The sequence below is a fragment of the Pristis pectinata genome, chromosome 12 (genome assembly GCF_009764475.1).
Source record: "Pristis pectinata isolate sPriPec2 chromosome 12, sPriPec2.1.pri, whole genome shotgun sequence".
NCBI classification, from domain to species: domain Eukaryota; kingdom Metazoa; phylum Chordata; class Chondrichthyes; order Rhinopristiformes; family Pristidae; genus Pristis; species Pristis pectinata.
Window position 1 is genome coordinate 56852959 of NC_067416.1, and position 27294 is coordinate 56880252.

Consider the following 27294-nt stretch of genomic DNA (forward strand, 5'->3'; position numbering starts at 1 on the left):
CATATGTAAAGCAGTGTTTATTCTATTTAGTAACAGGGCTCCACCGGGAGGGCCCCCTGCTCAAATTAAACCTGCCTGTGAAATCTGAGAGGAAGTGTAAGGAGAAGGACTGAGTCTCAATGTTATGGCAGAGTTTCAGACATCTGTCAGCTATCAATAACAAATGGTTACTGAGTTTCAAGTAAACATAGAACAGTACAGCACAGGAAAAGGCCCTTCTGTCCATGATGTCTGTGCGAACTATAATGCCAAATTAATCTAAACCTATCTCCCTGCACATGATCCATATCCCTCCATCCCCTGAATGTTCATGTCCCTGTCTAAATGCCTCTAAAATGCCAGCATTGTGTCTGCTTCCACCAGGACCCATAACAGTGTGTTCCAGATACCAACCACTCTCTGTGAAAATAAAACTTGCCCCACATATCTCCTTTAAACTTTCCACCTCTCACCTTAAAATGATTTCTTCTACCATCTTACATTTCTGCCCTGGGATAAAGACTCTGTCTGTCCTATCTGTGCCTCTCATCATTTTATAAACCTCTATCAGGTTGTCCCTCAGCCTCCGACACTCCAGAAAAAAAATCCAAGTTTGTCCAACCTCTCCTTGTAGCTAATACTCTCTAATCCAGGCAACATGCTGGTGAACCTCTTCTGCACTCTCTCCAAAGCCTCCATATCTTTCCTGTAATGGGGCAACCAGAACCGAATTTATGAAGTTCCACCCAGGTTAATGCAAATGTGAAACCCTGTGTTTTCCTTTGGACAAAAGGCAATCTCTGCTCTCCTTCTACTCAGTCCCATGAAATTCTCTCAGCAGGGCCACTGTCTCCTTGATTCAACATTGGGGCTCTTTACTATGGAAACAGAAGGAAATTTTGACTTCATTAGTGACAAGGGGAAGGTTCAGACACTCAAATTAACCCTGCATGAAATGTTCATGAGAAGGTTGATGGGTCAGGCATATTTCCACCTCTAAGATGATGAAAATATTTGACAGGGCGGAGGAAAAAGATGTTTCAGTCTGCAGGGGGACTAAAAGTAGTGTAAATAATCAATAATCCTATCTGGATTATTCTTTATCCAGAGAGTGGGGAGAATGTGGAACTCTGCCACAGAAGTGAATGTGGGGAAAGGGAACAGAAGGACACGTTAACCCAGTTGGACGACGATGGAGTGGCTGCAGGCTCGTGTGGACAATAAACACTGGAATGAAATAGCTGCTCTGAATCTGCTCCTGTGCCGTATGTTCAGTGTAAGTCTGTGTAGTGCCAGAGTCACAGGGAGGAACAACACCTGTAGGTAGCAAGTAAAGCTCCCGCTGCACTGTTGTCACATACAGGAACAACACCAGTAACACATTACACATTACCGTGTCCAGTAACTCACCATCCACACTGGTCTAACTTGACAATTGGCAGTGTCAGTATCTCAGCCAGAGCATGTGAATGTCAGGTCAAGTGACAGGGTGCCTCCTTCATCTCTGTCTTCTGATGTATCAGAAAGGGGTTGGTAAACACTGCACTGATTGTAGGGGTTGAGGGTGCAGCAGTGCTTTTGAATGAGGTTACTTACAGCAAGGCAGGGACCGGTTGGAGCGTGACCATAAGGAACATAAACCCTGCTATGGAACAAGTCTGTGGAGGAGCCAGTTTCTGTGCTGTAAACGTTGTTACATCAAACAGTTACTGGTCAGGAATAGCAGGATAGATACAGACTGAAACTTCCTCTCTCTTGACACATGAAACACTTCAAGAGCATGGGTTAGACCAGAGAATGCTAACAAATGAATTAGAAGTGGGAGTAGGCCACTTGGAGTTCCAAACACTCACAAACCTCGATCAAAAGGTTCACGTAATTTCCAGTTTTAATGCCTGATTTTTTTTTAAATTGGTGATCCCCAGTTCTAGATTCTCCCAGTGGAGCAAACATCCACTCCACATCCACCTTGTTCAGACCCCTCACGATTCTCTGATAATGAGTGACTCTTCCTCTGTACTCTCACCTTCAAAACTTCCCAGGGCAATGACAACACTGACAAATACAGAGTAAAGTTTCCTGTATACTTCCCCCATCAGTACCCCCACAACAGGTGCAGCACAGATTAAATACATGGTATAGTTTCTACAATATTATAAAATAATACAGCTCCTGGAAATTTAAAGTCTTGGTTAAACTCGTTTGAGACCCATGAATCACCCACCAATAAGGCACGAGATTATCCAGACAACCACATACATGCAGAGGTTTCGATATCACAGTGTCAAGGGAACCCATTCTGATTTTTGTATTTGTGAGAACTCCTCAGTTGTAGATTAACTATTCATCAGAGCAGGACTACTCATCCCAACAACAAAACCCTCAATTAGTGAAGCAATTCTTGACAGAAAAACTGCTGCTAGTGATGGGTGCACAAGAGATCAGAACTGGTAGAACACAGAATTGTTATAGGGCTGCAGGTAGTTCCAGAGCCAGCATTGATGTCATGGATGGAAAAGTTAGGTCTAAATATGAGGATTCCAATTATGGGAAGAGTCGTTGGTTCTTTTGCAGCCAAAATAAAATCAATAGAAAGTAAGGGGCAGACTGAGAATCTATTGGAATAGTTGGGTCTGAAGGCAACCTAAGGATGGGGAATGGTATAATTACCATGTAAGAAGAGAAAGGAGCAGAGATGTGCAGTGTTGTGGAGGTGAAGATCGGTCACTGTGATGGAGTGAGATTGTGGTGGAAGGTCAGCTGCATTTGAGGTGGGAGGCTGAGATTGTGAGCAATCTGGTGCAGCCAGAGATAACGGGAATGGAGATGGAATTAGTGCCTGGGGAACAGATTTGTGGTGGGTCTGAAGACAATGGAATTGGGGATGATGGATGTGATGTATGTGGAGAGGCTGAGATTATTTCCCTCACTGCAGAGAGTGTGAAGGAAGTCTCTGGACTATTCAGTCATCTGAGGCATTTTGAGGCTGAACCTGTAACTCTGGCAGAAGGTGCTGTGACCAGAGGACTGGTCATCAGCTTTCGACCAAAGGGATCTGTCTCCTTCTCTACATCCCTACTTTGAGATGCTCCTGAAAACTGTCAGCTGGACAAGCTGAAAGAAATGGTGTTAACAGATGACGATGAGGTGGATTTGGATATTGACAATGGAAGTTAGAATCTGATGTAATGTCTTCAAATTATTTCATTGAGAGGATGCTTGTGGATGAAAAATGGATGGGAGGCAAGAACAGAGCGTTGGGGGCTCCAGAGGGAACCATGTAGAGGTGGGAGGGGAAGCCACGGCAGCAGAACCCTGGCTATGACTGTATAGGTAAGAAGGGAGCGAGGCAAGGAGTGACCCGCACCAGGGGACACTGGATAAGGATGGTGTGGTCAATCATATGAACATACCTGTCCACCCTTTTGATCCTAATACGTATACAAGAGCTTTCAAACCAGTGAGGGATGTTTAACAGTCTTAAGAAATGTATCTGTCAGTTGAAAGGCAAATTTCAAGAACAGTTAATGTAAATTTATGGTGCGGAAATGAAAACATATTCAGAACCTTGTTCATAAAATGAAACCTGCAAAGCATTTAATCAGTTGCTGTATTAATTGTTAACATTATATCAATACAACATAGAACAATCAACATGCTTCACTAATAACGTAATTTGTGTTGTTGAATAATTGAAATCATTAATTGTGACATGGAATTAATTAAAAGGATTATTGCAAGAATTGCAGTTTTAATTGCATTGTGAAACAATAATGGAATACGGTACTGGGAACTTTTTTAAAGCGTTTAAGAGGAAAACAATTTCCTTTTGAAGGATCGGGAAGAGTCTGAGGGACCATGGAAAGGAGAGTGGGAGTGGAAGAGAGAAAATGGGGTGAAATCTGAGGGGAGGAGAGGAGAGAGTAGGGAGAAAAGAGAGGCAGAGAAAAAGAGGAGTCATTTTGCCAGAGAGTGTGCAGAGAATCAAACAGACCAAGCTTTGCATCAAAGGAGCTCAGTCTGGACTGTTTGGCTCAGAGATGTCATGCTGCTTTATCACCGACTTCCATTGTACCTCCCACTTTCAGACTCTCCCCCTCTCCCCCCCCCCCACCCTGTCACCACTTTCCTTCTCGTCTTTCTCCTTTCTTTCCCTCTCTTCCCTTCCCTCTTCCACCCTCGTCTCTATATTTTCCCGAGTCTTTCTCTCTCGCACCTTTCACAGGTCTTCGTGTATCCACCTCATTTTTCTCTCATTTCCTCTTTCCCCTCTGTCACCCCTCCTCTCTTCCTCCCCCTTTACATTCTCTCCCACTTCACATCTCTTGTGCTCTTCCTCCTTCACTCTCTCTGCATGTTCCCTCTCTTTATTTTTCCTTCATTTTTCTCTCCATCACCCACTCCCAAACTCGCTCTCAGGAGCTGCTGTTTTCCAGCGGCAGCAGTTGGCTCCCAGACCTGTGACCTGCGGTCTGGTATGTCAGATCGTCAGGCTCGGGTAACTTCTGCCTTCACCCTCATGTCTCAGTTCAGAATGGGAGACAGAGGCAGTGGGAGCTGGAAAGGGGCAGCCAGCTGTGAGATTTTTATCTGACAGCCATCATCCAGATATATTTGAACAACCTGCAATGAATACGGGCAACTGGTAGGTGTAGACAGGTTTATCTGAAAGGTTTCAGCTGTGACGAGAAGCATAAGGAGGGAAACTGCCCACAGTCACAGTAACAGAGGTAGTTGTTTGGTAAGTCACTCAACTGACTGACAGATTCCATAAGGGAATGACCAATCCCATTGGACACGAGGAAAGGTGAAAGGTTTGCTTTGTGTTGCGCGACCACTGGCAGGTTTGGAAATTGATTAATCCTATGGATAAATTTAAACCAAAGGTCCCAATGTGCATCAGTTAGCGGGGAACACAGGTAAACCGAGGGGTGGACATTACACAGCGATGGTGTAGAGCTCTGATTAGACCACATCTGGAGCACTGGCTATGATTCTGGACATCACCCCTCAGGACAATGTGCTGTCCTTGGAGAGGGATGTGGCCCAGGGCCAGTGAAGTGGCACTGGGACTCGAACAGTGAGAATATTAGGTCTGGTCTTATGTTCCCTGAAGTGTGGAAAATCGAAGGATGGTGTAATCAGGGAGTATAAAATTATTGAAGAGTGCAGAAGACTCTGGATTCCAGAGCCAGGATGTTCAGGACACTGGAAATCTGGAACTCTCCCTGGAAAACTGTCAAGGCCGGAGTCAGTTGAAAATTTCTACATGGATAGAATTTTGTTGGATTTAAGTTATTCAAGGATGTGGAGCCAAGGTGGGTAAATGGAGGTCAGATGCAGGTCAGCATCAGTGGGAACAGACTAGAGGGCTGAACAACTTCCTTCTGACACTCGATGCATGGGACACATTTGAACAGAATCTCTGTGTGCAGCTGTTGATTTACCAGAAACACGTTTCATATTTTCATTGTTGACAGGTGTGTGAATCTGTGCCATGATCTGGGGGCTATTTTCTTCTCAGACTTCCGTAAGAGATGGCAGCTTGACTTAATCTGAACAGGGGGCCTCACAGAGGGAACAGACTTACTGAAAAGAATAAGCAGTTACTTGAGGTATGGAAATACGTTTCTGATTTCGGGACCAACACCAAGAAGCAATTCTTGAATTACGAAAAGAGGACTGACTAACAGGACTGGAAGTCTGAAGGGAGAACAGGATGAAGACACATGCTCCATGCAAGCATGGAGAACATCTGTCCTTTGGAGAGAAACAGCACAAAGCTGCCTTCAACCAAACCAAAATATTGGATTCAGTTGGGAAGAAAACAGAGATTGGCTCAGATGAAAGGTGGTGCTGAATTATGCTGCAAAGAGGAACTTTGTGTTCTGACCTGATCCCATTGATCTGTATATTCCAGCTAACCTGTCCCAGTACATCTAAGCAATAATGTGAAAAATTGCCCAAATGTGCTTCATTCTCTAAACAACAGGACAAATTTAATCAGCTAATTAGTGTCCAACCAGTCTACTCCATCTTTGGTAAAGTGTTGGCAAGTGGCCCTTGCTCACCAAATAACCTAATCACCAGTGACCAGTTCAGCCTTTGCCAGGATCACTTGGTTCTTCACCTTGTCACAGCCTTGGTCCAAGCATGGATCAAAGAGCTGAATTCCAGAGCTGAGGTCAGACTGAGCCTTTGACAAGAAGGCAGCGTTTGAATGAGTTGCCCTGCATGCACCAAGATCTGGACAACATTCAGGATGAGCAATTAGCAAGCAACATTCACACCACAGAACTGCCAAGCAATGGGCCTCTTCAACAGGAGACAGCTGAATCAGCAAGGAGAAAGGTGCATGGGAACATCACCACCTCCAAGTCATACACAAACCAGTCTTGGAAATGTATTATCAGTGCTTCATCACCACTGGGTCTAAATCCTGGAATTCCCTGCCCAACAGCACTGTGAGAGAGCCTTCACCAGAAGGACTGCATTAGTTCAATAAGACACTTCACCACCACCTCCAGTACATCTATGGATGGACAGTTAATGCGGCCTTCCCAGCAATGCCCAGATCCCAAACTTGAACAAAAACTCAGTGCGTGATGAAGGTAGTTCAGATCTCAGAAACATACAGGAGGGCAGAGATCACTCCAGCCCAATGGACCAAGAGTTTTGTGTTAGATTTTAAAATCCCTCTTTTCCTTGATGAATCCAGCTCTCTGCTGGTGCATTGAAGACGATGGTGAATTTCATCATTGGCCTCTGGCTGTGCTGAGAGGTGACTCCTGAGTTATGGAAAATAGCCCACACGTTCCAGATCAACATTTTAACTGCCTTCTTATCAGAAATCTTCACAGTAAGACCCTGGAAAATCTCCTTACACAGCCTGTGGGCTTTCTACACTGTCCCAGTCTCAACCCAGCCACTTAATTTCCTTCCACATTCCATGTGCACTCTCCCTTACTGTGGAATCTGTCCTTTCATGTTGTCTGCTCAGCCTTAGAGGGAACATAGAGCAGTGCAGCACAGGCACGAGACCTTAGGTCCACCATGTCTACACCGACCATGATGCCAATTTAAACCAACACCATCTTCCTGCACATGGTCCCATCTCTCCATTCACTGCCTGTTCACAGACCTCCATTCAGAATAAACCCCTCCACCACTACCCTCTGTCTTCTATGAACAAACCTATTTTGAATTCAATCTACCAAGTCACTGGGGATCTGAATGCTCCTTAACTGTTGCTGTCATATCTGCTTCTGTCAATTCCCCTGGCAGCACGTTCCAGGCACCTACCACAATCTTGCCTCGAAAAGCTCCTTTAAACTCTTCTGCACCCTCTCCAAAGCCTCCACATCCTTCCTGTAATGCAGCAACCAGAACAGCGGGCAAATGACTTGCAGCCCAGGACCCCACTGTATCTCAATGCCCCAAAGGGGCTGCTGCCATTTACAACGTACTTTCCTCTTGCATTTGATCTCCCAAAATGAACCACCTCACACTGGTCCGGGTTAAACTCCATCTGTCATTTCTCCGCCCAGATTTCCAACTGATCTCTATCCTGCTGTATCCTTTGACAACCTTCCTCACTATTCCACCATTGTTTCTGTTCTCTGTGAAGTTAGTAATCAGACTGCTGAGAGTTTTCACCAACTCATTCATACATATTCCAAATATCAACGGACCCAGCACTGGTCCTTGCAGAACACCACTAGTCACAGACCTCCAATGGGAATAAAACCCCTCCACCATTACCCTCTGTCTTCTATGACCAAGCCAAGTTTGAATTTAATCTTCCAAGGCACGGTGGATCCCATGATCTTTGAGATCAGCCTACCATGAGGGATCTTGTCAAATGCCACGCGGACAACATCCACTGCCCTCCCTATTCCATAATCTTCATTACCTCCTCAAACAACATTGATGCTGGTCGAGGGACCAATGACACAGAATGTCTGCTCTCTTTATTTCATTGCTGTTTCAGGGAGTTTGCTCTGTGTCCCACCTTCCCTCTGTGACAACAGTGACTCCACTTCAACAAGTACTTCATTGTCTGCAAAAACCACTCTGTGTTTGTCCTGAAGGCATGAAAGCTGCTGAGGGACTGCCAGTAACCGTGAGAGGGGGAGCTTTGGTTTGATCTGTAATTCAAACAGTGCAGTTTATATCTGAGTGAGGATACAAGATTTGGCACACACGGTGCTGCCATCACCAGGTTGGGGAATTTTGACACAAACAGACTACCTGCTCCACAGACGCTCTCTCCCTGGAGTTTCCAGTCCTTACTGACCCGCCCACAGCACTTGGCTGCCCAACTGACTGAGCAGCCTCCCGTTTCCAGGCACAACTCTTTCCCCTGGTGTTCGGCTCCTGTTCCTGAACTCCTTGCATCCAAGGTCCTGCTCCTCTCACCGGCTGACACAGATCAAAGACTTTTCTAACAGTGGTGAGGGGAGACCTGCCCAGTACTGAGAGCTGAAACTCCTGTTGTCAGGTCTCTGAGAGAGAATATTCCTGGCTCGGTTTCATCCACCTCCCACCCGGGAATCTCTGCTTCACATTGATTCTCGTGATATTGGTGCAGCAAGATTGTGTGGTGATTCATTTTGTCATTTCCGTCTCTTTTGCTCACTAACTGTGGGTATCAGTCCTGCTCCCTCAGGGGGATATCTGTACACTGACCGTTGTCACTCAATCCCTCTCTCTCTCAGGGGGATATCTGTACACTGACCGGTGTCTCTCAGTCCCTCTCCTTCGGGGATATCTGTACACTGACCGGTGTCTCTCAGTCCCTCTCTGGGTGTTTCCGTTTACACAAACGGTTCAACAGTGAAGTTCATGAACGGAGCAGAGTGTGACAGATCTTTCATCCGGATCTGATCACTGCCGCTGACCTGCCCCCTGTTGTGGAGACAAACATCTTTTGGGGAATTGAAATCGCTGCTGGGGGCGGGGACAGGAAGCTGCGCCTCTGGTTTCAGTGGGTGGCAGCCTGTTCAACCCACGTCCCTATTTAAACAGCGCTCACTGCGGCTCCCGACAAAGCCGGCCGGAGCTGAAGCCGCCGATTTCTGGAGTGTCCGAGTCTGGCTCAGTGCACAGGGCGATGGGGGTCGCTTCTTATCTCTGTCTCCTTCTGTCCTGTCTGGCAGGTGGGTGTCCCCGCCGCTTGTGCCCCACCCGGGGCCCGGCTGCTTCTCGGAGGCTCTGTGACCCTCTGCCCGTGGAACTGTTTATTAAAGTCCGCTCTTTTCTCTTTTATTGACAGGCGTGCGGTCGGACGTTGTGCTGACACAGCCCGCGTCAGCGGTGGTGAAGCCCGGGGAGTCCCACAGATTGACCTGTGGAGTCAGTGGGTTTAGCCTCAGCGACTATAGCATGAGCTGGGTGAAACAGGTCTCCGGGAAAGGACTGGAGTGGGTGTCAGCGATATCGGGTGGCGGTAGCAAATATTACGCGCCTGGAGTCAAGGGCCGATTCGAGGTTTCCAAGGACAGCAGCACCGTCTATCTGCAAGTGAACAACCTGAGACCGGACGACACGGCCACCTATTACTGTGCGAGAGACACAGTGTGAGAGATGGGGTCTCCCACCACACACAAACCTGCCGCAACAAAACTCCTTCAATTGGGCTCTTCGGGCGCTGCCACCGGCCTTTACCCCGGGACCCGTGGATATAAATCAGATCCCGAGTGGATAATCTGGGAGTGGGAACAAGTTCCACTGAAGGTGTGTCTGGAAGGGACCGGAACCACCGAGGAGCAGCAGTCGGAAGCAGAGTGAAAGGTCCCGGTGGGTTGCACCCTGTCCACTTCAGGACTGGGATGGCCGAGACTGAGTCCTGCTGTGCGGGACACCCGGACACAGACGGGGGGGTTAATAAAGCCGCTGGCCGGCTCTGGGCTCCGCTGGATTTCGGGCTGGATGGAGGCGGTTTGTGACCTGCGCTGAACACTGTGATATGGATATACCACGGCGGTGGGGAGCTGAACACAAACTGGTGCCGACAAGTGAGCGTCTGCAGCGCAGCCTGTCTCCAGCGACTCCGCATTGCTGCTTCCCAGAGTCAAACACCTGAGGCCTGACTCGGACGGCTGGGGGCAAATGTCCATTTCTGGGCAATTAAAAGCCCAAAAAGAGGCGATTGTGTTTCTGGGCGACGGCGGGGGCCGGTGTCCGCAGACAGGACAACGGCAAAGATGCCTCTTTATTCCCACTGCCGGAAGAGAGCAGCGTGGAGTTTGGGAGGGAAACACAGGGAGCGGCTGCTCCCGGTCCGGACACGGTTCATGTTGACACTTTGCTGGGATTGTTGGATGTGACGGACAAGTGAAGTTACTGCATTGGGACAGTGGGGAGACGCAGCAGTGTGACTATCTTTACTACTGGGGGAAAGGAACGTCGCTGACGGTGACTTCAGGTAAGACCAATTCTCAATGCCATCCTCACCCATTTGTATTTCATTAATTTACGGTATTGGCGAATTCGGTGATTCGCCTGAAATCGGTGAGATATTTGGAGCAATGACATGAATCTCCCCGAGACGGGCGGGTTTCTCCAGAGTCAGAACATCCCCAGGAACAGTCCAACGGTACATCCCCCCACACCAACAGTGAACCGTCCACAGCCCGGGAACAGGCTGCAGGGGAATGGGATTGGATCTTGTCCTCAGGTTTTGGCTGTGCCTCGGCACCAGCCGATGAACCCTGTGTGGTGAGTGAGCTCAGTGTTTGGTTCATGTCTGGGTTCTGATACTCAGTGCCAACTGAACCCACGTTCAGGGGCTGAGCGTTTCAGTGCAGTTTAACGTGTTCCCTGTCAATGACAACAATGGATCTGTTCAGGGTCAAGTTACTGGGTCAGGTTTTACTGTCCGCTGCTTTTATGTTGAAGGTAATTGGATTAAGACATAGTCTGAGGGAACGGTCTGCAAATGTATGATGTGGTTGATAGCTCAAAATCCGTAGGGTACAGGTGGGTGTCAGTCCCGTCCTGGAATGTCGGGGGTGAGGCCCGTCCCAGGATACAGCACAGTGTCGGGCAGCACTGAGGGTACATTGACAATATCGTCGGATTAAATGACGGGATTAAGGGTTTCGTTTTATTCCCTGGTGGGTGGTGGGGAGGTGGGGTTTGGTGGGAGAAGAAGTTTGGATTTGAGAAGGCAGCGGGGGGAGTGGTGCAGGAAAGGTAAGGCAGGGTATTGAAGGCACAATTACTTCATACATTGCAGGCAGCCTTGCATTGGTGGGTGGGGTGGGGAGGGAAACATTCAGAGTCAATAATGGGGAATAGGGGAGCATTGAAGGGAACGTTTGTTGATGCAGCAGCTGTGATCTGGAACACACTGCCTGAATGATGGTGGTAGCCGACTGAAGACTGACTGCAGAGAGAGAACAGGAGGAGATCCTCCTTTTCTAGGGATACAGGGAAAGAGCAGAGGGAGCGATGGGTTTATTGGGTTAGCTCAGCTAAAGGGAAACACAGACACAATCAGATGAATGGCCTCGTTCTGTGCTCTGTCATTCAATGGAATATTATTTATTTTGTAAATCTGGCAAATGCTTCCTCAAAGAGATCCCGTCAAGTACCCCAGAGCACACAGAGCACGATTTAGATGCAGAATAAAGCTCCCACCTACTGTCCTGTCAGCTATGGATTTGATACAAAGTTCCTTCTGCACTGTCCCATCACAAGTTAGACTCAGAGTGAGGCTCCCCCCAACCTGTCCTGTCACACATTCCCAGGGCATGGGTTAGACAGAGTGACGTTCCTGCTGCACTATCCTGTTACACACTCCCAGGGCAGAGACAGAGTGTGAGACACAGAGTAAAGCTCTATCTGCATTGCTGTCAAACACTCCCAGGCTAAATGCTTCAGAACACAGGAAGTTGTTAAGATTGGAAAACAACTTGATGCCGTTTAATTCAAAAACAAACGTTCAAAACAATGATTAATTTGAACAAAGAGATAATGTTACATGTGGTCCTAAATGTGGGTTTGGCACAACAGCTTTCCTTTGTGTTTTCTGTTTAATTTCAACATTTAGAGATCCTCAGTAACTCAATATATTTTATCCATCATTGTGAATTCACTGACAGCTCGTAGTTTAGCTTCCAAGTCAAATTGCTTGATATTTCTGAGCTTTACTGCTCAAAAGAACTGCTTATTCTCAGTTCACAGACGGAGCAACTGCTCTAATTTCTTGCCCTCCTCCATCACCCGACTGTATGTTTAACAAGTGCTTTCCTACATTAACCAGTGTTGTTTGTGGTTCAGTGAAGGGAGCTGTGAGATAATGTGCTGATATTTACAGGGCACATTTCATGGTGTCCCCGAGCACTTCACAGATAATGAAGTACTTTCAAAGTACAGCCCTGTCGTAGAGTAGGGAACATAGAACATTACAGCACGGTACAGGCCCTTGGGCCCACGATGTTGTGCCGACCTTTTAACCTACTCTCAGATCAATCTAACCATTCCCTCCCACATGCCCCTCCATTTCTATCATCCTTGTGTCAATCTAGGAGTCTCTTAAATATCTCTGATGTATCTGCCTCCAACAGCACCCCCCGGCAGCACATTCCATGCTAATCCTAACCTTATCACACTGTGTGTGTGTGTGTGTGTCCTGTCACCTTAAAATTATGCCCCCTCATGTTGGCCATTTCTGCCCTGGGAAAAAAGTCTCTGGCTGTCCATTTGATCTATGCCTCTCATCTTGTACACCTCTCAGGTCGCCTCTTATCTTGTACACCTCTCAAGTCACCTCTCACCCTCCTTCGCTCCAAAGGGAAAAGCCCTAGCTCATTCAACCTATCCTCATAAGATATGCTCTCGAATCCAGGCAGCATCCTGGTAAATCTCCTCTGCATCCTTTTCAAAGCCTCCACATCCTTCCTGTAGTGAGGTGACCACAACTGAACACTAAGTGTGGTCTAACCAGGGCTTTATGGAGGTGCAACGTTACTTCGCAGCTCTTGAACTGAATTCCCCGACTAATGAAGGGCAAGGCACCATACGCCTCCTGAACAACCTTATCAATGCGCAACAACTTTGAGGGATCTATGGACTTGGACCCCAAGATCTCTCTGTTCCTCCAGACTGCTAAGAATCCTACCATTAACCTTGTATTCTGCCTTCAAATTCTACCTTCCAAAGTGAATCACTTCACACTTTTCTGGCTTGAACTCCATCTGCCACTTCTCAGCCCAGCTTTGCATCCTATCAATGTCCCATTGTAACACTCGACAACTTTCTACACTATCCACAAAATCACCAACCTTCCTGTTAGCTGCAAATTTACTGACCCACCCTTCCACTTCCTCATCCAAATTATTTATAAAAATCATAAGGAGCAGGGGTCCCAGAATGGATCCCTGTGGAACACCGCTGGTCACCAACCTCCAGGCAGAATACGCTTCATCTACAACTGCACTCTGCCTTCTATGTGCAAGCCAGTTCTGAATCCACATGGCCAAGTTTCCCTGGATCCCATGCCTCCCGACCTTCTGAATGAGCCTCTCATGGAAACCTCATCAAACGCCTTACTAAAGTCCATATACACCACATCCACTGCTCTATCCTCATCAATGTATTTTGTCAAATCCTCAAAGAATTCAATCAGGCTCATGAGGCATGACCTGCCCCTCACAAAACCATGCTGACTATCCCAAATCAGACTGTGCTTCTCCAAATGCTCATAAATCCTGTCCCAAAGAATCTTTTCCAATAATTTGCCAACCACTGAAGTAAGACTCACTGGTCTATAATTCCCAGGGTTATCCCTGCTCCCTTTCTTGAACAATGGAATAATATTTGTCACCCTCCCACCATGTGGTGCTACTCCTGTGGCTTGTGAGGATGCAGAGATAATCGCCATGGGCTCAGAAGTCTCTTCCCTCACTTCCCGTAGTATTCTGGGATATATCCCGTCCAGCCCGGGGACCTATCTATCCAAATGTCTTTCAAAAGTTCCAGCTCATCCCCCTTCTTAACATCAACATGTTTTAGCTCATCAGCCTGTTTCACTGCTGCCCCTTGGGGAAGGAGATCTGCCATCCTTACCCAGTCGAACCTATTTATGACTCCTGACCCACCGATGTGGTTGACTCCAAATGCCCTCTGAATGGCAGCTCTGATGGGTAATTCATGCTGACGTTACTGGCAATGCCGTCACGACAGTACAGAGTAAAATCAGGCCGAGTCTAACCCGAGCTGCTGATTCACCAGTGAGCATTTTGTACAAATACCCAAGTGTAATTTCATCCCCAGGTTCTTCTTTCAGAAAAGCCGGCTCCTTGCTGACCCACCCAGCTCCCTGCCGACCCACCCAGCTCCTGTTCCCCCTTCACCCCAGCTCCCTGCTGACAGCTTGGGTGTTTTCCAAAGACCCTGATCCACCTCCTGCCCACCATTGGGAACACTGATCTAGATGGAACTGTACTTACCACCTGCTGGTCCCAGGATGTAAACGATCCTCGGCTGCAGATCTCACCGACTGACATTAATGTGCCTCCAGCACTGAAACACTCAGCAGCTCAGGGAACATCTGTGAGGAAAGAAAGAGTTAAGATTTCACATCCATGACCTTTCATCAAATACTCTCAGTCAGTTTTCTGGCAACCACACTGTTAATATTTTTATTTTGCTGGATTTGTTTTGTTGAAAACAATTAGTTTTTCATTGACTTCCACACCCCAGAACATCCCAAAGCCTTTCCCTGCCCAGCAAGTACTTTTGCAGTGCAGTCACTTTGTGCACAGGGGGCTCAACATCCAACTTGTCTGCATCTTGGTCCCACAAACTGAACCAGAAAATGATCAGATGGTCTGTTTGGGTGATGTTGGGAGGGAATGGTCAGTTTGGGCCTGCAGTTCCCAAAGCTCTCCACCACTGGGGACCCCTCATCTGAAGTCTGACTCTGCAGTAGATGGGTAGATAGACATTGGTTGGTTAAAGGCTGTCCAGATGGTCCCAGGTGTTTGGTCCAGCAATTCCCCTGTTCTTGGGGTTAATGTCGATGAAGAGCAGCAAAGTTCCTCAGGCCACAGCTGACCATCCCTTTCCTGAGTTGCTGAGTACTCGGGAAGCTGAGGATACTGTGGGACGAATGGTGCTGGCTGTGGCTGGCAGTTCCAAAGGGAACCACCAGTGTTCAGCCACTTACACTGGTGTCAGTCCTGGACTTCCACAGACCCACTGTACCCTGGAATTTACTGAACGGCAGATGCTACCAGGTCTGTCACCACACTCCACCACATGGAGCCGGGCCCTGCTGGACTTCCCAGGATTACACTGGGGAATCCACCTCAACTATTCCCTCCCAGGCCGGACCTGGCAAAGGATCACAGTCCCCATTCATCTGACTGGGGACTCTGGGCCTGCAGAGTCAGGAAGACAGGTAGTTCTGAATGACTTCTGGGCAATTATTGTGTTTTTAATGCATGACAGGTTTATTTTAAACAAAACACACTAAAATATTATTTATTGCAGGAATTTAAATCAACTTTAATGTCTCTGAGACATTTAAAACCTGTTAAGTTACATGACAGCTTTGACACCCCAGGTTTACCTTGTGTCAAGGTGTTCTGGGCCCAGTGACCCAGCAGTGTGCTGCCTGAGGCTACTCAATGCTGAGGCCTTGATACACCTCGCCGCAGGCCTCCGGCATCCAGAAGCCCAGCAAGGTCCCACCTTTCCCTGTGCAGCAGCGTGGGGAGAGTCCCAGCAGCAGATTGGAACCAGCACCATTCAGCCCGGTGTGTGGATGTGGTCCAGCTGGCGCCGTGCCCTGTGCTTCCTGTCCTGTGACACTTCACCCACAGCACAGGTCGGTTTGTCCCGCTGTTTGACAGAAGTTGTCTCCCCAACGGGCAGTCTGAGATCAGCATTTCACTGGTTGTTTCAGGCACAGTCTGAAAGGAATTAGAAGGGGACAATTTCTCTGCTCTGCCTGTCCTTCTGTCAGCCTGAATCACCTGTGTTTACTCAGGAATGCAAACGTTCTGAGTTAACAATCCTGACAGTGTCGCCTGGAAAAGGTTGTTAAACATGTAGCTGTAATTATTGACCAGTTCAATCATGCCCATTGCTATTTGCTTGTTTTATATCTTCTATTTGAAACCAAGATTTCAACATTTTAACTCCTTCCTCCCATGGAAGTTCTTATGAAGTAAATATTTAGAACCACAGAAACATAGAACACTACAGGACAGAAAACAGGCCATTTGGCCCTTCTAGTCTTGAGCCAAAACTTTATTCCAGTAGTCCCATCAACCTGCACCCAGTCCATAACCCTCCAGACCTCTCCCATCCATGTATCTATCCAATTTATTCTTAAAACTTACAAGTGAGCCCGCATTTACCACGTCAGATGGCAGCTCGTTCCACACTCCCACCACTCTCTGAGTGAAGAAGTTCCCCCTAAATCTTTCCCCTTTCACCCTAAAGCCATGTCCCCTTGTACTTATCACTCCTAATCTAGGTGGAAAGAGCCTACTCACATTAACTCTGTCTATGCCCCTCACAATTTTGTAAACCTCTATCAAATCTCCCCTCATTCTTCTACGCTCCAAGGAATAAAGTCCTAACCTGTTCAATCTTTCCCTGTAACTCAACTCCTGGAAACCTGACAACATTCTGGTAAATCTTCTCTGCACTCTTTCAATGTTACTGATATCCTTCCTATAATTAGGTGACCAGAACTGCACACAATACTCCAAATTCACCAATGTCTTATACAACCTCACCATAACATCCCAACTCCTGTACTCAATACTTTGATTTATGAATGCCAGGATGCCAAAAGCCTTCTTTACAACCCTGTCTACCTGTGACGCCACTTTCAGGGAATTATGTATCTGAACTCCCAGATCCCTTTGTTCCTCCGCACTTCTCAGTGCCCTACCATTTACTGTGTATGTCCTACCTTGATTTGTCCTTCCAAAATACAACACCTCACACTTGTCTGCATTAAATTCCATCTGCCACTTTCTGACCCATTTTTCCAGCTGGTCCAGATCCCTCTGCAAGCTTTGAAAGCCTTCCTCGCTGTCCACGGGGTTGGTGCCAGAGGATTGGAGGGTTGCGAATGTTGTCCCCTTGTTCAAAAAAGGTAATAGGGATAGGCCAGGGAATTATAGACCGGTGAGTCTCACATCTGTAGTGGGTAAGCTGTTAGAAAGGATTCTAAGGGATAGGATTTATGAACACCTAGAGAATCATGGACTGATTAGGGACAGCCAGCATGGCTTTGTGAAGGGAAGATCTTGCCTCACAAGCCTGACAGAGTTCTTTGAGGAGGTGACCAGGAAGATTGATGAGGGCGGTGTGGTGGATGTGGTTTACATGGATTTTAGTAAGGCGTTTGATAAGGTTCCTCATGGTAGGCTTCTTCAGAAGGTCAGAGGCCAAGGGATCCAAGGAAGCTCGGCTGTGTGGATTAGGAATTGGCTTGCATGTAGAAAGCAGAGGGTTGTGGTGGAAGGAATGCCCTTGGATTGGAAGGCAGTGACTAGTGGTGTCCCACAGGGATCGGTTCTGGGACCTCTACTTTTTATGATATTTATAGATGACTTAGATGAGGGGGTGGAGGGCTGGGTTAGTAAGTTTGCGGACGACACTAAGATAGGCGGTGTTGTGGATAGTGTGGAGGGCTGTCGGAGCTTACAGAGGGATATTGATAGGATGCAGAGCTGGGCTGACAAGTGGCAGATGGAGTTCAATCCGGAGAAGTGTGAGGTGGTACACTTTGGAAGTACAAACTCCAGGGCAGAGTACTGGCTGAATGGCAAGGCACTTGGCAGTGTGGAGGAGCAGAGGGATCTGGGGGTTCATATTCACAGTTCATTGAAAGTTGCCTCACAGGTGGAAAGAGCAGTTAAGAAAGCCAATGGGATGTTGGCTTTCATAAGTCACGGGATTTAGTTTAAGAGCCGCGACATGATGGTGCAGCTTTACAAAACTCTAGTTAGGCCACACGTAGAGTACTGTGTTCAGTTCTGGTCGCCTCATTGTAGGAAGGATATGGAGGCGTTGAAGAGGGTGCAGAGGAGATTTACCAGGATGCTGCCTGGATTAGAGAGTATTGAATATGAGGAGAGGCTTAAGGTGCTAGGGCTTTATTCACTGGAAAGGAGGAGGATGAGAGGAGACATGATAGAGGTATATAAAATATTTAGAGGAATAGATAGAGTAGACAGTCAATGCCTCCTTCCCAGGGCACCAATGCTCAAGACAAGAGGGCATGGCTTTAGGGTTACGGGTGGGAGGTTCAGGGGAGATGTCAGGGGGAGGTTTTTCACCCAGAGAGTGGTTGGTGCATGGAATGCACTGCCTGGGGTGGTGGTGGAGGCAGATACATTGGACAGGTTCAAGAGCTTGTTGAATAGGCATATGGAGGAATGTGAGATAGAGGGATATGCAGGAGGAAAGGGTTAGGTAGTGTGAGGGTGGTTTGATGGACGGCACAACATGGTGGGCTAAAGGGCCTGTTTTGTGCTATATGGTTCTATGGTTTTTCTCCAAATTTTGAATTTGCTGCCCTTCCAAAAGCAGAATATATCTCAGTGTGTGTGTGGCTGTTGACCATCTGACTGTTGGACAACAGAGCCCTCACCTACTACAATTCAAACTATCTGATGTCTACTTTCCTGCCAGTCTCCTGCTCCCAGGGTCCCTGCATGTTCTTGTCTGTCCACACATTCTGATTGGGTGATTTAACCTCATCGATGATCAACAAGCTGCCATCGGCAGAGTCTATCACAAGGTAAATGACATCACGTCAGTGGGCCAGAACAAGCTGCGCCCACAACACTGCTCAAGGTAATTCTGACAACTGGTGAAACCACATCCCCGATTTATCCACCTGTCCAAGCTGTCAATATACTGAGCAGTCAAAAACTATTCAAATCTATCGAACTATTAAGAAGATTAAAATTATGTAAACAAAAGCACTTTCAACATTGAGAAATATGTGAAGTAATTTAATTGAACTTTATACTTATCTTGGTAAGTCAACAGTTCTTCATTTCCAGTGAAATGAATTGAGAATCAGCTCTTTCGAGTGGATTTTGCACCTTCAGTGGTTGGGAATTGCTGGAACCTGCACTTCCTCACTGGACTCTCTGGGCTGGTCAGTCAGTGAAAATATCATCTACATCTAACCACATTTTGAGATTTCTGCATCTGCTCAGGAATCTCATCCTTACTGTCAGGTGTGTCGGCTGACACTTTCCCACATAGTCTGGGCTCCTGTATTTCCACAGTTCCTCTGTCCATTCTTACCCACGTTACCATTCCCTCCTGGTTGGTCTGCCCGAAACTTGTTGGTCTCCCAGCACTGTGAGATGTCCGTAGGGGAATGCTGCTGACTGGCACATTCCAGGCTGCGGGAGTACGTGCTGAGGGACGCACTGAAGCTGGGTGCAGCCAGTGCGAGGGCTCGGTGGGGAAGGATGACAGTTTAGGGTTCTTCTGCCACAGGAGAAGGAGGGGCGGGGTCAGGTGAGGAAGCCGCTCAAATGTTGTAAATATGGGATTGGGGTATCACCCCAGGGAGCCACACGTGTGGCATCGGTGCTGTGTTTTTTATATATGAAAAGGTAACACTAAGAATTGAACTGTAGACGAATGTAAAGGTTTGAACAGTTTTATTATTGTATATAGTTTCTTTTATTATGAATAAAGTTTATTTTATAATAAAAAAAATTCCCTCCTGGTTGGCCTGTAACTTGCACAGGCTCTGTGGGGTTGAAATTCTTCCTCAGTTACACACGTTAAACGTGTGATGCAGTGTCAGCTGCATCGTGTGGTCAGTTCAGTTGGATTTCAGAAGCAGAGTCCATTACACAGACACCACTATAATCACACGTGGTGCTGGAGACAAGGTACAAGTATCCACACCAGTTTTACTTCAGTGTTCTAACCAACATCACCACTGAACTCATCATAATTATTTGAATAAGTTTACTGCTAAATTCTTCCTTTTTCTGTAAACTCCACTGATCTGATGCGAACAGTCTCATCAGAATCAATAATTGTATTTGGGGGAGAGATATTTTGACTGAAATCCAACACATCAGACATTGGATCACTGCCTCAGTACTGCACTTGAGTGTTGGCCCAGACTGTCTGCCCAAGTCTCTGCTGTGGAATTGATCCACACCCTTCTACCTCAGAGACACAGATACCCAGCTGAGAGTTGAAGTGGTGAGCCCTTTGTGTAACAGGGTAAATGATTTTGGAAATTACTGGTTTTATATGCAACACCATGTCTCCTGCTTCGTCTGCCAGTAATACATTTATTTACAGAACCATCTGTGAATTTATTTACATTTCAGTGGCCAAGTCCTTGCCGTCAGTCTACATCACCCCTTCCTGCAACACGGAATCTGGCCAAGAGATCAGCCTCCTCTGTCTGGTCAAGGACTATCAGCCTGAGAGCATCAGTCAGACATGGTCCACCAAGAGTGGGGAAATCACCACTGGAATCAAGAAGTACCCGGCAGTCTTGGGGCAAAGTTCAACGTACACAATGAGCAGCTTGCTCCGAGTCCCTGCGGCGGATTGGAACAGGAATAAAGTCTACTTCTGCAAGGCAGGGTACGAGGGAGGCAAGTTTATGACAGCGGAGTTCCGGAAACCTCAACGTTAGTATGAGATATTATTTTCTCTTTAAAGCTGCATTGGTGTCAGGGGATAAACCCAGAGTAGGAACCTTTGTCAAACAATGTAGGAGGATGGCAATTAACTCTCTTGCTCATTTATTCTATTCCTACAAGCCAGCAGCGCTGCTGCTCACAAACAAAAGGCTGTGGGAAACTGTGTGGAAGTCAGTAAGAGGGGAAACTTCATCCTGAAGTCAGTGAAACTCTGTATCAGTGGAGGGTGGAGGAAGCAACTTGTGCTGATCTGTCCCCATTGCATTCACTCCTTTGTCTAATTTTGGAAGCCTCTCCACCACCCCCACCCCCGAGCACCTCCCTCCAGATCAGCTCCCGGACACAGAATCACACAGAGACCGCAGGCCCATCGTGCCCCTGCCATCGGGATGACAATTTAAACTTTACCCCACTCCTCCTGCACTTCCCCCTCCACCCTGCAGCTGTCCCCTCTCCAAGTAAAATCCAATTCCCTTGTGAATGTGACAAAAGAATCTGCTTCCACTGCTCTCTAACCATCGTCTTCCAGATCTGAACAAACCCTTGCAGACAAAACAAAATGTTTTCCTCCTGTCCATCTGTTCTTCTTTCCCATTTATGCCAGAATTGTGGTTCCCAAACCTCCTGCCAGTGGAACCAGTTCCAGCCCATCCACTCCTGCTGACGGGAAGTGGTGTCGGCCATTCCGTTCCCTGTGCCCGCTTCACCAAACAATTAGATCACGGATGGTCTGCACATCAGCCCCACTGACCCAGCTCTCTGCCTTATCACTGCAGAATGTGGCACACTGCTTGGCAGGCCAGGGTTACACATCCAGCCCTACCACTCACAGCTCCCTCCACCGTCTCACTGTGGGGTTCTCCGTGTGAACAGGTTAACAGCAAATCAACAACATTGTGGAGAGGGCTGGTATTGGGGGACTTGCTCTGGATGTTGGGGGAATGGAGTCCACCGACACTCTGGCCAGTCATTTAATCAGAGATATTGTAATATGTTACAGCTCCAAAGCTCATCCCCCTTGTTCCATCCCCGGAGGTTATCTACAATCAAACAACTGCTGTCCTGGGCTGTGTGATATCTGGATTCTCTCCTGACAGTATTACTGTTTCCTGGGAAAAAGCTGGATCTGCTCGAGTGGGCATCATTCTGCCTTCCACTTCAACAACGGATGGTGTATTTGAAACAGTCACTTACCTGACCGTCCCTGTGCAGGAATGGATCAGCAAACAGGAATATACTTGTGAAGTGACCCACACACTTTCTGGTTTCAGGGAGAAGGTCAACATGAGGTATCAAGAGGGTGAGTGGTTTCTGAAGGAACGTTAATTTATTTACAGTGTTTAAACTACCTCACTGATCGTCCCACCCAATTCCTGTCCCTAATGTCAGTCCTGTTGAGTATTTTCTGAGATTGCATTTTATTGACAGCACAGCAGCTAAATGTCGCACAGCCTTGCAACTATCTTGAAGTCCCACTGGTTCCCCACGAAATGAGTTACCTGATGTTTGATTTTGCTTTCCCAGTCAAAGGTTGTAAGCAGAGAGGAACAACCCACCCTTTAAACAACCCTGATTTCATTCCAATGTACAGTTTGTACAGAGTGAGATTCAGTGCAAGTCTATGCTGAAGTTGTGAAGCCAGCTGACACCAGAGCTTGTCCGCATTGTGAGTTTTCTATTTCTCATCTGCAGAATTGTCTGTCTTTATCCAAAATCCCTCCACTGAAGAGATTTGGATCAACAAGACCGCTACTCTGGTGTGCATGGTTGTAGGTGCTGATCTGAGCCAGGTCCAAATCTACTGGCAGGTGAGCGAGAGGGAGAAAATTAAAGGAGATATGACCAAAAAACTGAGAGAGGAAGGGACCCAAGACACAGTGATCAGCCAACTCCAGACCAGTGTGGAGGAGTGGTCCAGTGGGGTGGAGTACACGTGCTCTGCCCAACAACCTTCTTCATCCTCAGCAGTGTCAGCGCGGACAAAAAGTACCAAAGGTGGGCAAGAGACCAGCGATTAAATGGCCAACGTTAGTTACCTGGGTAAAACTGTTTGACATTTCCATTGTTTGCTCGTCTATTCCAGTGGAGACAAAAAGTCCCAAGGTCAGACTGCTGCCTCCACCACACGAAGGGACCAAGAGTAGGAACACGGCCACCCTCGAGTGTGTGGTCTCTGGATTCTACCCGGACCTTATAAGCGTCACCTGGGAGAAAGACGGCTCCCTGATCTCCTCCAACACCAGTGCATCACCGACTGCTCTGGAGCAGCGGGGTGCGTTCAGTGCCAGCCATTTCCTGACTGTGAGTACAGAGGAGTGGAAGAAAGGCTCAGTCTTCAGCTGTACAGTGTCTCATCCCCCGTCCAACACCAGAGTCAGCCAGAAGGTGAAAAGCATTCAAGGTACAGTGCTGGGATTCACTCCAAAGTTGACATCCTGTGCAAACTAGGGCCAAGCAAGTTCGACACTGAAAGACAGGTGTGACATTGTTGTGCTTGTGTGAGTGAATTAATAATCCAGAGGCTCAGACTAGGAAATAATTATATTGACTTAGGTGCTTTCACAACTTCAGGGTCTTCCAAAACACCTGAATAACCAGGTCACAGAGGAGGCCAACACTAAAGCTTTGTGATGAAACGATCAATCTGTTCACTGTTTGGGCATCTCTGCAGCATGTCAGACAGACAGCATGTCTGAGGGTGCAGCACTCCCTCAGTCGGACCACCAGGAATGTTGGCCTTGACTCGAAATTGTGCTTGTCAGAAGAAATGTCAGAGAATGCAAGAGGCAGGATCATGGGAGATTTGAAAGTCAGCATCAGGATGTTCAAATTGGATGAATCCCAGGCTCACTCTGACCAGAGATGAGAGGCCTCAATGATTCAGCAGGCCCAATGTCACAAATGGATCGACAGTCCCACACAGGCACCCAGACAAGATGAATTCAGGAAATGTTTTCTTTGGTCAGAAACTGCATCTCTCATTGCATTTCACAGCTCTGTGATGGCATTTTATTGACAGCACAGCAGCTAAATGTCGCACAGCCTTGCAACTATCTTGAAGTCCCGCTGGTTTCCTACGAAATAAGTTACCTGATGTTTGATTTTCCTTTCCCAGTCAAAGGTTGAAAGCAGAGAGGAACAACCCACCCTTTAAACAACCCTGATTTCATTCCAGTGTACAGTTTGTACAGAGTGAGATTCAGTGCAAGTCTATGCTGAAGTTGTGAAGCCAGCTGACACGAGAGCTTCTCCGGTTTGTAAGTTTTCTATTTTTCATCTGCAGAATTGTCTGTCTTTATCCAAAATCCCTCCACTGAAGAGACTTGGATCAACAAGACGGCTACTCTGGTGTGCATGGTTGTGGGTGCTGATCTGAGCCAGGTCCAAATCTACTGGCAGGTGAGCAAGAGGGAGAAAATTAAAGGAGATGTGACCAAAAAACTGAGAGAGGAAGGGACCCAAGACACAGTGATCAGCCAACTCCAGACCAGTGTGGAGGAGTGGTCCAGTGGGGTGGAGTACGTGTGCTCTGCCCAGCAACCTTCTTCATCCTCAGCAGTGTCAGCGCGGACAAAAAGTACCAAAGGTGGGCAAGAGACCAGTGATTAAATGGCCAACGTTAGTTACCTGGGTAAAACTGTTTGACATTTCCATCGTTTGCTCATCTCTTCCAGTGGAGACAAAAAGTCCCAAGGTCAGACTGCTGCCTCCACCACACGAAGGGACCAAGAGTAGGAACACGGCCACCCTCGAGTGTGTGGTCTCTGGATTCTACCCGGACCTTATAAGCGTCACCTGGGAGAAAGACGGCTCCCTGATAACCTCCAACACCAGTGCTACACCGACTGCTCTGGAGCAGGGGGGCACTTTCAGCGCCAGCCACTTCCTGACTGTGAGTACAGAGGAGTGGAAGAAAGGCTCAGTCTTCAGCTGTACAGTGTCTCATCCCCCATCCAACACCAGAGTCAGCCAGAAGGTGAAAAGCATTCAAGGTATGGTGCTGGGATTCACTCCAATGTTGACATCCTGTGCAAACTAGGGCCAAGCAAGTTTGACACTGAAAGACAGGTGTGACATTGTTGTGCTTGTGTGAGTGAATTAATCACCCAGAGGCTCAGACTAGGAAACAATTATATTGATTTAGGTGCTTTCACAACTTCAGGGTCTTTTAAAACACCTGAATAACCAGGTCACAGAGGAGGCCAACATTAAAACTTTGTGGTCACACGATGTATCTGTTCACTGTTTGGTCATCTCTGCAGCATGTCAGACAGACAGCATGTCTGAGGGTGCAGCAGTTTTTCAGTAGGTCCACTAGGAATGTTGGCCTTGACTCGAAATTGTGCTTGTCAGAAAAAATGTCAGACAATGCGAGAGGCAGGGTCATGGAAGATTTGAAAGTCAGCATCGGGATGTCCAAGCTGGGTGAATCCCAGGCTCAGTAAGATCAGAGATGAGATACCTCAGTGATTCAGCAGGCCCGAGACAAGAAGAATTCAGGAAATGTTTTCTTTGGTCAGTAATTGCATCTCTCATTGCATTTCACAGCTCTGAGATCGCATTTTATTGACAACACAGCAGCTAAATTTCACACAGTCACATTTCAGTATTTTGCTTTTGCACTTTGAATCAACTCTTTCTATCAGTAACCCTAACACCATCTACTGGACAGAGAAGGTGCAAGATTGGGTCTCCTGTCCATTCACTCTCACACAATTTTAGTTGTCTCTGTGTGCAGTGACAAGTAAAATGAGATGGTGAGCAAAACACACGTCCCATCCTTCACACCATCTGCAGAAAACCTCCCTTTTCACCGTCTTCTCAATGTTCGTTCCTTAAAAAGCATCTCTGCAATTTCCTATTTGATTGCTTCTCCACAGTCTGTTTTCTGAGAGCCTGTTCTGTAGATTGTCCACTCACTGAACTGTAGCTGCCCTGGATTATTTTTGAATTGACCCCCAACCTTTAAAGTGAATGTTGTGACTTTGTGTTCTCTGATCCTGGGCCAGGTGAAGCAGTTTATCATGGTTGGCATAACCTCATCCTTCTAGGATGCCAGATGCAGAGGACAGAGATTGGGAATATGTGGGGCTCCCACTTTCCCAGCACAGGAGGGGAGGTGAAAGTGTCTTACACTCAAATCTATGAATCTTCCATTTCCAGGTGGAAAATGCCCCAGCTGTTGTTCAGAGTGTGTGCCAATGTTCCTGCAACAGACTAATCTCAATGCGACATTCTCAGATGGTTCTACACGACAGTATCATTGTTGGGCAGGAAGGTGTAAAATAAAGTGATTGGCTGTGGATGGAATTTGTCATAGAGTTTTATTACAATCCATTTACTGGATTCCAGTCCAACCTCTGGTATCCAGTGGGATTGAAGTGTAACAGAGAGAGGAGAAAATATTTGATTCAGACTGCCTCCCTCTGCCCTCTACACCTCATCTACTCACTCATTCATTTGTGGACATTGATGCTTCAGTGTGACTCAGATCCCAGTTCCATTTCCCTTGGCCAGATTTCTTCCTGGTCCAACTCCAGTCAGCAAGAACTGGAACTTATTTCTCACCCAGTGGCTGTGAGGCAGGAGGTGATGAAGGTGAACGGGGCTGAAATGACAAATTGGCTCAGTAAAAGCAGGGGTGAACCTTTCATAACGATGGCCCTCCACTCTGACATGTTTTGGGAGTAAAATCTGGATCACACAAATTGCAAAAATTCCATTAACCCACCTCTCAAACACTGACTTCAGTCCAAGAGAGAAACTCAGTGATCACAAGGAATGTCACTTAGGAGAGTGCTTTGTTAGCATCACCCAAGGATTAACAGAATAATATGCTTGTAGTGGAATAACATCAGCATTTTGCAATAAGGAGAGCTCTCCTGACTCTGTCAGGGTTGATGAGGGGGATTGCCCTTACCAGGGACTGTTGAACATCACGACTTTGTCACTGATTTGGGACAGGACTGAGCACCTTGCATAAAACAAATGTTTACCATCACAATGCTGATCAAACCAAGATTCACCAAAGCAAGGAGCCTACAGTTTAGACCTAGATTTACACAGGACACACTGCAATAATGATCATCCAGACTAGTTCCATGCATTTTCTATTTTTCAAAGGAAATTGCTCATGATCTTGTTTCAATAAAGAGGGGTTAAGAAATATACAACATCACACATTGTCAAATGATACGTTCCCTGTCAGACAGGCACAGTGTGCATCACATCTGCTCTAAATTCAAACAAAGGCATTGACTCACAGTCACATTGAAGGTTTCAACACTGACACAAACACAATCACCCTCCACAATAAGTGTCAGAGAGCAAAAATGCCCATGTGGCCCAAAGTGACCGAGTGTGTAAGTGGTGTACACAACGTACAGAGAGCTGCAATGTAATTAAGCGGACGATGGTGCTGCAGGAGACGAGCAACAGTGCAGACAACGTGCGATGAGTTAGTGAATCATTCCCCTCCTAGCCCAATGGTTCTGAAATGAAACAGGGGAAAGTCCATCGAATGCAGAAAATAATCCCAACCTGTAGCAAGAGGGAGACTTCTGTCACTTCTCTGGATTCCTGGTTTGCTCTGTTGTTGCTGGAGAACGAGTCCCCCATTCCTTCCTTTTACATGGTTCCTTTCAAA

The 27294-nt window shown here is 47.1% G+C and overlaps 1 protein-coding gene across 1 annotated transcript in view; it reads left to right on the plus strand.

Annotated features, from left to right (window-relative positions):
* Positions 1 to 8936: 8936 nt before the first annotated feature.
* Positions 8937 to 27294, plus strand: part of LOC127576521 (titin-like) — a 380637-nt gene continuing 362279 nt past the window's right edge. Inside the window, exons 1-9 of the mRNA XM_052026998.1 lie at positions 8937 to 9137; positions 9254 to 9555; positions 10354 to 10405; positions 20328 to 20636; positions 21649 to 21948; positions 22341 to 22643; positions 22732 to 23049; positions 23932 to 24234; positions 24323 to 24640. Coding sequence (XP_051882958.1) covers positions 9092 to 9137; positions 9254 to 9555; positions 10354 to 10405; positions 20328 to 20636; positions 21649 to 21948; positions 22341 to 22643; positions 22732 to 23049; positions 23932 to 24234; positions 24323 to 24640 — 2251 coding nt within the window. The 5' untranslated portion in view covers positions 8937 to 9091. The remainder of the gene's footprint in view (positions 9138 to 9253; positions 9556 to 10353; positions 10406 to 20327; positions 20637 to 21648; positions 21949 to 22340; positions 22644 to 22731; positions 23050 to 23931; positions 24235 to 24322; positions 24641 to 27294) is intronic.